At 38.2% G+C, this 13,947-nt stretch overlaps 1 protein-coding gene across 1 annotated transcript in view; it reads left to right on the top strand.

Annotated features, from left to right (window-relative positions):
• Positions 1-13,947, top strand: part of ephb1 (EPH receptor B1) — a 224,723-nt gene that overhangs the window by 196,963 nt on the left and 13,813 nt on the right. Inside the window, exons 8-12 of the mRNA XM_026207140.1 lie at positions 2,324-2,432; positions 3,749-3,813; positions 9,778-9,963; positions 11,478-11,725; positions 12,700-12,915. Coding sequence (XP_026062925.1) covers positions 2,324-2,432; positions 3,749-3,813; positions 9,778-9,963; positions 11,478-11,725; positions 12,700-12,915 — 824 coding nt within the window. The remainder of the gene's footprint in view (positions 1-2,323; positions 2,433-3,748; positions 3,814-9,777; positions 9,964-11,477; positions 11,726-12,699; positions 12,916-13,947) is intronic.

The raw sequence follows: 13,947 nt of genomic DNA, 5'->3' as shown, positions 1-13,947 counted from the left end.
ACCTCTGTCTCTCTCATGGGTTTGATTAATGGCTCTGTATCTGTAGTCTAGCATGTCCTGCCTGATGGCTGTGCCAGGGAAACACACACACACACACACACACACACACACTGTGGATGCCAGGGGGACTGGACTCTACAGGACAGAAAGACATCCGCCAGGCAGCTGGCTAGTTCCTGGGGCTTCACACACAAACACACACACACACACACACACACACACACACACACACACACACACACACTTTACCTGTCCAGCTCACTCGCACATTCATTTTTTAGGCTTTTACCCAACCCTCCTTGTCTTTGCTGTCACACTGGTGTAAATATAACTGAACTGCTCTGGCAATCTGGGACACACACACACACACACACACACACAAAGAGACACAGGTCTAATGTGTGAACATGGCCCTGTTGTTAAACGGTGAGATACATATTCTTTCTTGACTATAATTAATGCATTTGAGGTTTATATCAGCATTTTTGCATTTTGCATATCTAATGCATCTTACACTGTATTCAATGTATACATATTATCAGTTCATGCATTCTCTAAGAATCAAACCCATGACCTTGGCACTGCTGACACCATGCTTTACTGTTAAGCTACAAAATATGCAGGATATTCATGGCACACACACCACAAATATGCAATACATGCAACAAATTTACATTTTATTTACATAGTCATGTCAGTTTGCATGCATCTAACAAACAGACAGACGCACAAACTTAAACATACTTTTCAGCATGCCGTGTTGAAATGTGGTATTCACTAACACAAATGAAATGGAAGATACAGACAGAACACAATGATGTCACACTGATGAAGACAAAACTCCCTGTGCGAGTGTGCAGGCGTATCCGTGCCGTCATACTCACTAAAGTAATTAGTGCAAGCGCTCGCTCAGCGCCAGCTAACGGGTACATCCACTGGCATTCTGCAATGGCACAACATTCGTTACGACAATTAGCACCAATCAGGGGGGAAAGAAGTCCATCTCACACACACACACACACCTTCTCTAGAAGCACAACACATGCTCTCCCTGGAGTCTCTCTCTCTCTCTCTCTCTCTCTCTCATTTTGACAGCCAGGTGTAATGACGAAGAAATGATTCTGTTAAATGAGGTGTGTTTAAGCCCAGTGCACACAGACTGCTCTACTTCCTGTTGGCCATTATGGATTTAGCCAGCATGCTAAAAACAACCACGAGTGCGATTGTTTAAAATCTAGTGTGCTATGACAATGTTTTAATTCACCTTCATTCACAAAAACATGCACACGATATGGAAATTGAGTTAAAATGAGTTGTGCTGGCTTCCCACTGGTTTAAATTGGTCTAGACCAACGTGTTCTTGCAGTCCAGCACTGTGCTGGTTATATGTAACTGTTACACCATTTTGTCCCATGTTTGACCATGTTTGGATTAGGATACACACTTTAGAAGCACACAAATCATCCATATGCATCCAATAAAACTGCCACATATAAAAATGTGACAATATTGTAGTTTTTTATTTTTATTTACTGAAATGTAGCAAATTAGAATGGTTTTTGCACTAAAATGCAGTAGAAAAAATATTATTGATAATATTATTACAATTTAAATTAACAGTTGTGTGTTACAATCAATATCAATATTGAAAATTTCAGATTAGCTGCTTAAAATTATGACTTCATCATAGCTTAGCATGCTACAGTCTCAAATAGCTTTTTCAAACCAAACAAATGTTTGTTCTTCTGTATATGCGTGAGCCGGTCAAGGGTTTGTCTGTATTTGAACATCGACAAAAGACGTTCCATCCTCGTCATTGTTGTTTTTAGACTGTGACGGCGGGATTAGCCGTGCTGATGGGCCACACACATCACTCACACACACTTCACCAGTCGCTGTCATTCGTCTGTGTACCTTAAGTGTTTTCCTTCCCCCTTTCATTCCGTCTGTCCTTTTCCATCGCTCTTTCTCAGTTGACATCTGTCAGCGCTAGGCATTAGTACTACCTGACCACCGTGTTTTAGCGCTTCCTTTTGTATCATTGTATCACTCTATCATCCCTCTCTTTTTTTCTCCTCTGTTTCATTCAAAGCTCACACATCCTCACAGCTCTTAAATCTGTATTCTTCTCTTTTTTCCATACATCTTTGTGTGCCAAGCCCCCCTTTCAATCTCCTATTCATGCAGTCCATGAATGGCTTTTCTTAAAAATGTTTTGTTTACGTTCTTTCATCCCCTGTTTCATCTCTATAGGCAGCAGCCATTTCAGTTTTTTTTTTTTTTTTTTTCTGTAGCCTAATGTATCCTGTCTCTCTCTGTCTAGACGACTTTAAATCAGAGCTGAGGGAGCAGTTGCCACTGATTGCGGGCTCAGCCGCGGCTGGAGTGGTCTTCATTGTGTCTCTGGTGGCAATATCTATAGTCTGTAGCAGGTGAGTTTGCCATTGTGGAACCGGATGTATGACTGCTGCATGTGCTCGCGAGGATGAAAGGCCTCGAACTAGTTCAGACTAGCTGAATGTGTCCTCCTGGTTCATGCTTTAACTTAAGGTGAATGTGAAAAGTAATATACCATCTACAATAGAGCCATCTATATGTATTGATCTTTTTGAAAAGGAAATCTTATGTAACATTGTGATTGTATTTACTGTCAATTTTGATCAATTTAATGCATCCTGGCTCAATAAAAGCCTAACAAATACTTATTGACCCTGAACTTTTTGAACAGTACTATTTTTAAATATTTAATATTAAACATTTTCATACACATTAATCATAAAATAGTACATATTTGAATTCTATATTGATTAAATCTAAGTTTATTACTTTTCTAGCATTTTATTACCATTGTAAACATTTAATATTGAACACAACAGAACATATTAGCTTTTTTTGCTGCTGTTGTTCATGCCATATTTCAAATCTCATTGGTTGGAAGATAGCCACTAGCTCTCCTCAAAGCACAAACTGAGAAACTGGTCTTTATCTGAGTCGGTTCTTTGCTGTAGGGTAACATTAACGATGGGTGAGGTGATGCAACTCCTGTAAACAGTAAGCAATTCAAGCTTTTAATCCAAAAATAAAAGGAATTGGATCACAATAGGCCTCTGCAAACCACCAGATGCAACTATATCCAAACAAACCTGACAAAAAGTTTAGTCTTCAGACTTAACTTTTGGTCAGACAGAAATGTAGATCACAAAGCCTTCGAAAGCCTTTTTTCTATAATTGTGGTCTCAAATATCGAATACAACACCCCTACATTACACACAAAATCAAAACAAACTGTGATTGGTCACTTGGGATAACAGTTAGACAGTCTCTGTCTTTGCCAGAATAAACTGTGATTTGAACCAGACTTTACATCCTTGACACTGTAATCCAGACTCTGCTCCATTATATTTCAGCCAGCTAAGCTATGTTATGCTGCACAAATGACATGAAATAACCTCCACATATAACATACATGAAATTATCCTCTTGTAGAAAATCTATACAGGTGGAGCTGGGGAAGGTGGAGGGTTTCTGAAACGCACTTTAACTACTACAGTAAAGTATTTTAATGTTGAGCGGCAATCTCATTGGCTGCTGATGTGAAAAGGAACCAATCAGCTGTGCCTTGTGAATAATGATGTCATTATATCAGATTGAGTTACCTGTAGAACCTATCAGCCTGCGCCATCTAGAGTTTCATGACAGAACTTTGTATTTCTTCATTTTATTTTCTCTCCTCCTCTTTCTCTCAAAGGAAACGGACTTACAATAAGGAGGCCGTGTACAGTGACAAACTCCAGCACTACAGCACCGGAAGAGGTGAGCGAACCCCTTCTACTTTTGAGACCGTTGACACTGAAGGACATCTTTGTTTTACACTCATCTTCGCCTCTTCCTCTGGGGCAAACCCATCCTGAAATTGTTTTTTTAATAAAAGAGAAAGCAAACATGTAGGAAAACAAGGCGAGAGATGTGAGGTTACAGGAAATGCCGCGGGATGTGGTGCAATGGAGGAAAGGAATGAGGGATCGCTTCAGGCCTGTGCACTTTTGAGAAGCTGACACTAAAAAGCTTCCTATCCGTATGCATCCCATAGCCCTGCGAGAAGCTTCAGGCTCATTAGGAAGTGAGAACTCTCTCTCTTTTCTGTCTCCTTGTAAGCTACCTCTCGGAGGATTCGGTGGGCGATCTGTGAAGCTAAATTTAATTAACATAAGTGCAGACGAAAAAGTAAACAGATGATGTGACAGCCAGACTCGCACATCAACCAGACAATTTAGAAAGAATAAAAGAGAGCACAGAGTGTGAGAAAATGATCTTGTTGTCAGCAGAAATATTCAGATAATTACTGTATCTGAATTTATTCAGTCTTGAATGTCAATGCATATGAGCTAAAACAAAGCGAAGGACACTCCTCTATGAATATAATTGGCGAAAATGTCACAGCCATTCTTGGGTTTCCCAACATTAGAATTATTCAAACTTTTTAAGGAAGTGTGGAGCTGGTGTCTGCATACAGAAGTTAACTTCATCAGGACTTTTAAACTTATCCTGGCAAGAAATTAAAGAATTGCACCAAGGACAGACTCTTTAACAAAAATGTAATCATGGTTTGTATGAAAAAAGTAAATACAGTTATTATTGTAAAATCATATTTTATGTAGGAAACGCTTCAGATAGTCAAACGTTTCTTATTATTTATCTTTTTATTGTATCATTAATTACTATATTGTATTTGATTGGTTATCTGGTGTTAAATTGATTTTGCAAATAGCTTCATTATATCTTGAAGTGTAATGTTATAATCTTTTTTCCCATGAAATAGCAGCATGACTGTACATGCACTGGCAGCTATAGGAGTCTGTGTGAAATTGTAAGCTCCATGTTGTCTTAAATCTCCCTTTTTTTCTGTTGTGTCACAGCTATTTCTGTAGCTTTATTTTGCTGAGTCACAACCAGTGCTGTTGTGCTAGTCACTAAGCTGGAACCTGGTTAGAAATGAAACGCCTACCACTCTTTCTCTCTATAATGAGCACCCTAAGGAGTTGAAAGACTTAAATTGCTGTGAATGGAGAAAAATGAATGCTGGACATAAAATGGAAATATGGTTTTGTGTAAAATATTGATTTAAAGTGTAATAGAACCTTGCAATAGTGAGGCAGCCGTAATGTGGCAGGGTCATAATGGAGTACGCTTCATAACGCATGGCTTTTTAATACCAGAGAGAGAGAGAGAAAAAAAGAGAGATCGTTGAGATGAAACTAATCTGATCTAAATATGCTTACACAGTGTCAGACACTCCGCATAAGAGCACAAATGGGCTGATATTCTCAAAGCTTCTTAACCTGAGACAGATCCTTTTATGAATCAGGACGCATCAGAGACGGCTGTTCTTTCAAAGCTCAGGAACAATGCGATTACACGGGCCAGGGGTCGGACGTTTGCTGTGCGCAAGCGGTGTATTAAGATGCTCCTGTTCTCAAAGAAAGATTAACAACATTCAAAATAAGAAGAGATAGTGGATAGGAAAGACTACAGTAAACTAATCACTTCCTGGAGTTTATATAACATGAATTCAGTTCTGATTCTATATTAACTTTATATTTCAATTTATATAGCTGCTGCGTGTAATATAAGTCAAAGTCATGACATTTGCCAATATGGGAACCCATACTCGGAGTTGGTGCTCTGTATTGAACCCATCCCAGTGCTAACACAACACAACAGTGAGTAGGGAACACACACACACCGTGAACACACACCTGGAGCAGTGGGCAGCTATTTTTCCAGCGCCCAGGGAGCAATTGGGGGTTCAGTGCCTTGCTCAAGGGCACTTTAGCCATGGGTATCGAGGGTGGGAGAGAGCACTGTTCATTAACTTCCCCCACATACAATAAAAAAGGATAAATATTTCAAATAGTTTAATAATCATAAATAATTGTCATGATAATTGAATTTTTAATAATTGGATTGAATTCAAAGAATAAGTTACTTTGATGGAAGGATGGATGGAAATAGAATATTAGTTAGAATAATAGATTGATAGAAATATTAATGGAATGTTTTGTTTTGAAATGTCTGGGCTTTTTCTGTTAATAAATAATCAATGGTCTACTTGGGTCCAAGACCAGAACAAGTGTCTGTCCTCAGGGGCTTGGCCAGAAGTTTGTGAAGTTGTTCTGTCTCGCAGTGTTTTCGTGTCCCTGCCCAGACTCACTCAGTGTCCTGCTGCCTCGTGTGGAAGTGATGTCTTCTGGTCTCTCTCCTGTGGGACAGGGCTAGAGCTGTTGGTGTTCCAGGCATGCACGGATCAAGTGGCTATGAAATATTAACATATATATTTTTATTTCCCTTTCTCAGCCATAAGAAATGAGTGGAGCTGTTATGATGCATTACTCTAGAGTAGTGGTTCTCAAACTTTTTACAACGGCGTACACCCTGGGGCATTTAACATTCTTCTGCATACCCTTCTCTTCCACTTAGACCGCAGTAACACCTTTTCTATTAAAGGACAAAATCTGCCCCCTTAAATTGATTTACAGGTGCTTTTTTTTTAACTTTATAGGCAAATTACAGGCAAATATTTTCTTTTATCATTATATATATATATATATATATATATATATATATATATATATATATATATAATATATAGTATAATCCTTATTAGTTGTATGTCATGTTTTATATCATATTCTTAACAAAATACACTTAATATACACCTAATAAGCACACAAGATGATATGGATTTTGTTAGAACTAGTCTATTATTTTGTCGCAAAATAGAACATACAATATTCTGTTTCAAATGTTGGCTACATTTAAAATGTTAAATGTTCACTTAATATTACCTTTCTTTGCTGAACTGTTGCCATCGTTTGGATATTGAGGGAAATTTACATTCTTGCTCGTATCTTAACAATTACACACAGAGAGTGTGTTTGTATCGAGTTTAATTTGATCTCAAACCATGTCAGTATTTGCTCCTTATGCTATTAAGTGAAAACCTACTTTTGAAATACATTGAACAGCAGCGCGATTTGCTAAAGCAGCATATTCAGTGGGAATCTTACTACATGCACGCTGCTTGTTTGGATTCAGTGTGTTGTGACCACAAAAGATGAGGTAAGCTGATTGGATATAATGTTTTTGACTGTTTACCAGACCCCTGTTCTCCTGTTTTTACATTAGTAGTGCCATTTTGCTTGTTGGAAATAAAACATGTTTGGTTTTAATGTTATTTTAAGTTGGGGTAGAATTAAATGAATGCCAAAACTCAGAATTGTGTTCGTCATTGTTGTTTTACTATCATCTCACGTACCCCCAGGGTACATGTACCCCAGATTGAGAACCACTGCTCTAGAGGACAAGGAGGGATAAACTGTTTGCCATTTGAGTTATTGATGAGGAAAGCCGCGTTTCTAAAATTAAAGCACACTGTTGGTTTGTGCATGTGTATTTGAAATGAATAATTCAACAAACCTGCATGGCTTTTTTAAGGTTAAAGGGTTCATATCATAGATTCCTTTTATCATTTTCCCCCTGATGTCCATTTAAAATGCTAAAAGCTTTCAGATGACTAGGGATCTTGTTAAAAATAAACTTCAATCCTTCATTTATGATGCCATGATCCTTCTGAAGGAGCTGCAGAGCTGTAGGTGCTACACACACTGAAGAACATAGAATAGCTTCTCTAATTCTTCTTCCACTGGTTTCTGGTCACTGTTTAGTCTTTGTTGACATTCAAATGTCATTTGATATGTTCATGGTTTTGCATTTCTGATGTCAGAAATCCCAAGATTTTATAAAAAAAAAACGTTATTTGGTTGTATAAATGGATGGATGGATATAGTATAAATATTCTAAATTATTAAATAAATATAAATTATTTTAATTATAATTTTACTTTACCCATGATGGGGCTTGATTTTACAGTCTACTTAGATTTGATGGTTATTTCATTCATTAAATTGTTTTTACTGCACAGAAAGTTATTTCAGCAGTCATAAAAGTTATTATATTTTGATCAAATATCATGAAAACCAACTTTTATTATTTATATTATGTATTGTAGAATACAATTTATTAAGACTAAATTGTGTGAATTTTGGTTCATTTCACACTGTTGTCTGAAGTCTCGGGCCGTCAGTAAAGTGAGTGCTGGATGGGTTATTATTGTGCTGGAAGTCTTGAATGTCTCTTGGCCTTCCTGTCACACTGGGTCTCTCTAGCCTCCAGCGTCCGAGCCAGCACTCACCTCTTCTGAAACAGACCTTAGTGACTCTTGCCTGTGTCTTTCAGTGTGATTGCATCAGCTTCCACACCTGTTTTTGGGTCTCTTTTTATTGGCCAGCAGATATGAACACCTCCTTTTAGAACTCGTTTAATGTTTGGTTTATTTGTGTGGGTTGCTGGTTCTCTCTGATTCTCTGAGATTACGTTCTGCATCCTCTCTTTCTCTCTCTCTCTCTCACACACACACACACACACACACACATACTGATGTTTACACATGAAGTTTCATCTTCTGCCATGAAGAGCGGTTTGATAGCGTGTCTGCGTTATCTGTTTATGAGGTCCTGTGGGGGATAAAGGCAGAAGAGAATTTGATTTGGCTCTATTGGAGAAGCAGAGAGAGAGAGAGAGAGAGAGAGAGAGAGAGAGATTTACTGCAACTGTCTTGTATTGCCACTGCTGTTTAATGATGTCATAGTCACCAGCTATGAATCCATAATGTTTTTAAAATGGGGAAAAAGGATAGAGAATAAACACTGTAATGGCTAACAATAGAGGTTAGATTTATTTCTAGGGTTTGGAGATTAAAGACTCTGTTTCATTTCAGATTTCAGTTCCGCTTACCAATTGCACAACAATACAAACATAAAAAAAATAATAAGTTTAATACTATAATAAACAAATAATACAAAATAATACATTAATATAATACAAAGTAATACAGTGTATAATTAATTATCTAAAAATGTTCTACCACGCTGATCATTCATACATACACACACACACACACACACACACATACAATGCATTTTTAAGTGTTTGTTTTCTGAGTGCATTTATAGAAAACCGTGTTCTTGGCTTGAAACTGACTTGATTATTCTCTCATTATATCAAAATGTAATTTCGACTTTATTAATGCTATGACTTTCTTTTTTCCATCAAAAACAATAGGAAACTTTTAAAAATGTTTTCTCATACAATTAAAATGAAAGTGTACTGAAATTTGCAAGTTTCGAAGTGGAATCCATGCATCATAAAATAGTGCAAAATTATTTGTGTGGACTACTTTTAGTGCTTCACTTATGCATGCTTTTTTTTAAAGCTTACAATTAGTTGTTTTGGTAGTACTGTATTCCAGATGCAGAACTGTTAACAGAACTGAAAGTCATTAATCATTTGGCCTGTGGATTTTTATTTAAATCAATTCACAGCCCTATTTATTTCAGTGTTTCATGAGAAACTATTGATGTCATCAGCGTCAGGTGATGGGTGCAGTAATGATCGTCATATTTCAGATAAATCCACTCTGTTTTAGATTGCCTCTTGTTTAACCACTCATATTGGATTTGTTTATTTACTGTTTTGATAAATGCATTACAACAAAAACGGATTATAATAACGTCCTTAGACTTGTTGAATGACCTGCTTTCATTTAGATTGTGGAATAGATTTACCGTAATGTTTTTATAACTGCACTGAAATGAAAACTGTTAATAACACCATGCAAAAGAGCGTTTCAGTGATTTGTGGAATTTGGTTGTGTTCTAGAACTCACTTTGAGGCCAGATCTGTCCAACTGCCACACACCCATGGGCTGCCCGACCATGCCAGGCTCTCCGGGGATGAAGATCTACATTGACCCGTTCACCTATGAAGATCCTAATGAAGCTGTCAGAGAATTCGCCAAGGAAATAGATGTCTCCACTGTCAAGATTGAAGAAGTTATCGGGGCAGGTGTGTTGCTTGTTTCTTGCTCATTTTTCTACATGCACTTTAATGCATGGATGACCGGGTTAAAATCTTGAAAATAAACAGCATAAAAAGATCTCAAACCCCAACTGTTACATAGACATCTCTCTCAAATGAATTTGAAGCACATATACCTCTATGAACGTTTATATGCCCTCAGTACGGCTACATTTCCTCACAAACACAATGTAGCATCCTGAGGGTCTGTGCCCTTCTCCTCGTCTTCTTGGCGAGTCGTGGTGGAGATGCATTATGATTCACAGTCTGCTCGGCTTCAGACAGCTCAAGTTAATCCACTGATGCACCTTATATGGATTTCACACAGATCACAACAAATACTCTCAACCTTTTAGCAGTAAAACTCAAGTCAAAGTTGACAAAGTTTCTCTTTATTCTATCCTTTACTATTTGTGCCCATTTTATCTAGAGCTTTATTGATTTTAGAACACTTCTGGGGCCACACAAATATAATCAAGATTGGTTTCGCTTCCAGTGAGGTTATTGTAGAAATATGCAACCCGGGGTTTGGTGATATACTGAAGGTCAGACTGACTCCAGTGACTCGTTCCTGTATCCACCTTACTTCATTTGCAATTTTGTGTAAATAGCCTAGAACCTTCACTGTTAAACTACCACATCTTGGCCACATCTGAACTTTTTTTGTGATTAGTATTATTATAAAATACTCCCCAAGTTAATGCAATTGATTAAACCATGCTTAGAAAGTTGGCATTTTGATTGTCACAATGTTTTGAAAAAAGAAAAATGCAACTTTTCCAATGCAATTTATACCATTTACAATTTTGCATTTATACCATTTGGATTTATGGTGTAAATGCAATTTATACCATTCACAGTGTTCAGACAGCAAGTAATTAAATCACTTGCTGTCTGAACACCGCAAATGGTATAAATTGCATTGGAAAAGTTGCACACACCACCTTTAATAGGCAATTTATAATCTTTTATTCTCACAGTTTGATATCTTAAAACCTTGCTTTCATACTTTTGGACTTGTAGGGCTTTTTTAGTTGCTAAATGTTAAGTAGGATCAGAATAAACTTGGAAAATTGTAATTGTTTTGTGTAACAAAATATGGAAAATTGTGTTGTTTTGTGTTTTGTTTGCAAATTAGCAGTCTACTTTCATCCAAAACATTTACGTTGTAAAAAATCTGGCTTGGGAATCTAATCTTCTCTTATTTCTTGATTCGCACCTCTAAACAGGTCGTAGACATTCGTATCCGTCAAATTGTGATGTCTTAATCTGCTATCCTTTGGTTTTGAGCTTGGTTCTTTCACCACTGCCATTCTATCCCTACTTTGAATCTAGCCTAAACTTTTCAGATATCCTAAAAGTGCCACCCATTAATAAGACATAACACTGGAGAGATTCAGAACTTCCCTCTGTACTGTAGCTGGTGTTCAGCAGTACAAGTTTCAATGTTTTTTGATGGTTTTAAGGGTCTTTCACTCATTCCTCCTCTTTGTATGCCTCAGGTGAGTTTGGCGAGGTGTATAAAGGTCGACTGAAACTGCCTGGAAAACGAGAGATCTACGTTGCCATCAAAACACTGAAAGCAGGCTATTCTGAGAAGCAGAGACGTGATTTTCTGTCCGAGGCATCAATCATGGGGCAGTTTGACCACCCCAACATCATCCGCCTGGAGGGTGTGGTCACCAAGAGCCGACCGGTCATGATCGTCACAGAGTTCATGGAGAACGGGGCGCTCGACTCCTTCCTTAGGGTGAGTGCAACTTCCAAAAAATCACCCTCTGTGTGTGTGTCTCTCTCTCTGTCTGTTTCATTCTTTCCATCTGGTATGGAGAAATACACAGCTTAATCGATGTTCAGCCCTTTTTTTTTCAATCTCATGGATTGGTTCTTCCTAGCTTTGATCTGGTGCCGCAATAAAGGGCCTCTTTGAAGTTGGCTTAGAAATCCACCACATCCGAGTAGCGTCGCCATCGATCCACACTCCCACCCCTGTTTGTATCGTGCGTTCGGTTCAAAGCTTTCACTTGTGCAACATGGTGGCTGTGTACACAAGTTTGGAAGGAACTGTAAGGTCTCCCACTGTGTGCTGTAAACACGTTTTAGACAGCTACTGATGAGTTATATTAAACACAAATACTGCACGGAAAGGAAAATCAATGTCTCTTTTATAGTTGTGCACATGTACAAGATATTTAATTCTTGCTGCTGTTTAGCTTAAATTACTGAAGGGTCTGCCCCTGTATGAAATTATCATTTTATTAATTTATTATTTTCTAAAAGATTAAGCACGTTCATGTCTCAGAGCAACATGCAGCTGTTAGATTTCACGTTAATTGCAAATCTATCTATCTATCTATCTATCTATCTATCTATCTATCTATCTATCTATCTATCTATCTATCTATCTATCTATCTATCTATTGTTCTAAATGTTGATCATTTTATTAATCTATTTATCATATCTGTAATTATTTTTATATATTTTTCTATCAAAATTTTAAACTCAAGCACTCACAATTCATTTCTGTCAGCCATGAATCCTGGAGCATGTCCTGCTTTGACAAATCACGTTAATGCTTTTGAAATAGAGTTAAGTGGAAATAGATTATTATATTCTTAATTAACCAGATACTACATAACACAAAAAAATGTGTTTACAGCTAAACACCAGTAGCTGAGTGTGTAGTTGAGGTTTGACATACTGTGTTTTTGTTTTTTTGGCAGCAAAATGATGGGCAGTTCACAGGGATCCAGTTGGTGGGGATGCTGAGGGGAATCGCTGCTGGCATGAAGTACCTGTCCGAGATGAATTACGTCCACCGAGACCTGGCCGCCCGCAACATCCTGGTCAACAGCAACCTTGTGTGCAAGGTGTCGGACTTCGGCCTGTCCCGTTATCTGCAGGAAGACACCTCTGACCCCACCTACACCAGCTCACTGGTAAGACTTCGCCCAGGCACGTCAGACACACCACCTCATTCCCACAGGAGCCAGTAGGTGCCATGTTTTGCACTGTTGCTTGAAATAATTGAAAAGACAGGTATTGAGCGTTTGTAATTGCTCCTCATTTCCTCAAGCGTTGTTTTATTTTTTTCATTCCTGTCTGCTTTGTCTTTTATCCCCCGAAATGTCTCTGGAAAGAAACAGTGCATTGTCTCTCTGACAGGACATGAGTGTTTCCTGGAGAAACTGCATTTAAATTCTGTATGTGATTGAACACAGCCAAGTGACTGGACTTCCAATAGCCTGCCTCCCAAATGGAGCGCTCAGACTTCCAGAATTCTCTATTATGTATCATTAATAGGCATCCGGGGCATCATTAGCCCTCCTGCGCTGCGGATCTTTAATATTAATATGAAATACTATTTTCTCCTGCCTTCTTAAAGACTCTCTATTTAGAGCACTGTGATATTTTTGGTGCCACGGATTCACCACGTTCGTAATTATCTGGGTTTACCGATAATTCATTGTCGTGTTCCATCTTTTCTGACCCTGTTGTGATTTCTGTATTCAGGCTGGTTTCCGAGGCGCTGGTCGCACTGACAGTCGCACTTTTAGCAGGGTCAACCGTTTCCCCCGCTTTGGACAGAAACAGCCCTGGGTCACATCCTTTATTGAACGCGTTTTAAATTCACTTCAGACTTCTCATAGAAATGTCCCATGCATTATAAGCAAACAATTTCATCTTTTACACTCTGGTGGTTCCTCAGCGCTGGTGAGCAGAGATGTGAGGCGGATGATAAAGAGATGAGACGACAGACAGGGAATATTTCACTAATGTTTTGTCTCTGTTAAAACGTGTGAAAGCTCATTAGGCCCCAAAGGAAGCCATCATTCACAAACAGGATGTCCTGCGGTGACTGTTGATTGACAGGAATATGCGGCGAGGATACTAATGTGACTTCGCTGTCTTCCTTACTGATAGAGAGAGGATTTAATTACCCCCCGGGTTTTTGGCCGTTTTTGTTCACT

The sequence above is a fragment of the Carassius auratus genome, chromosome 27 (genome assembly GCF_003368295.1).
Source record: "Carassius auratus strain Wakin chromosome 27, ASM336829v1, whole genome shotgun sequence".
NCBI classification, from domain to species: domain Eukaryota; kingdom Metazoa; phylum Chordata; class Actinopteri; order Cypriniformes; family Cyprinidae; genus Carassius; species Carassius auratus.
Note: the sequence above shows the minus strand (reverse complement) of the source record. Positions and strands in the feature narration are given on the sequence as shown.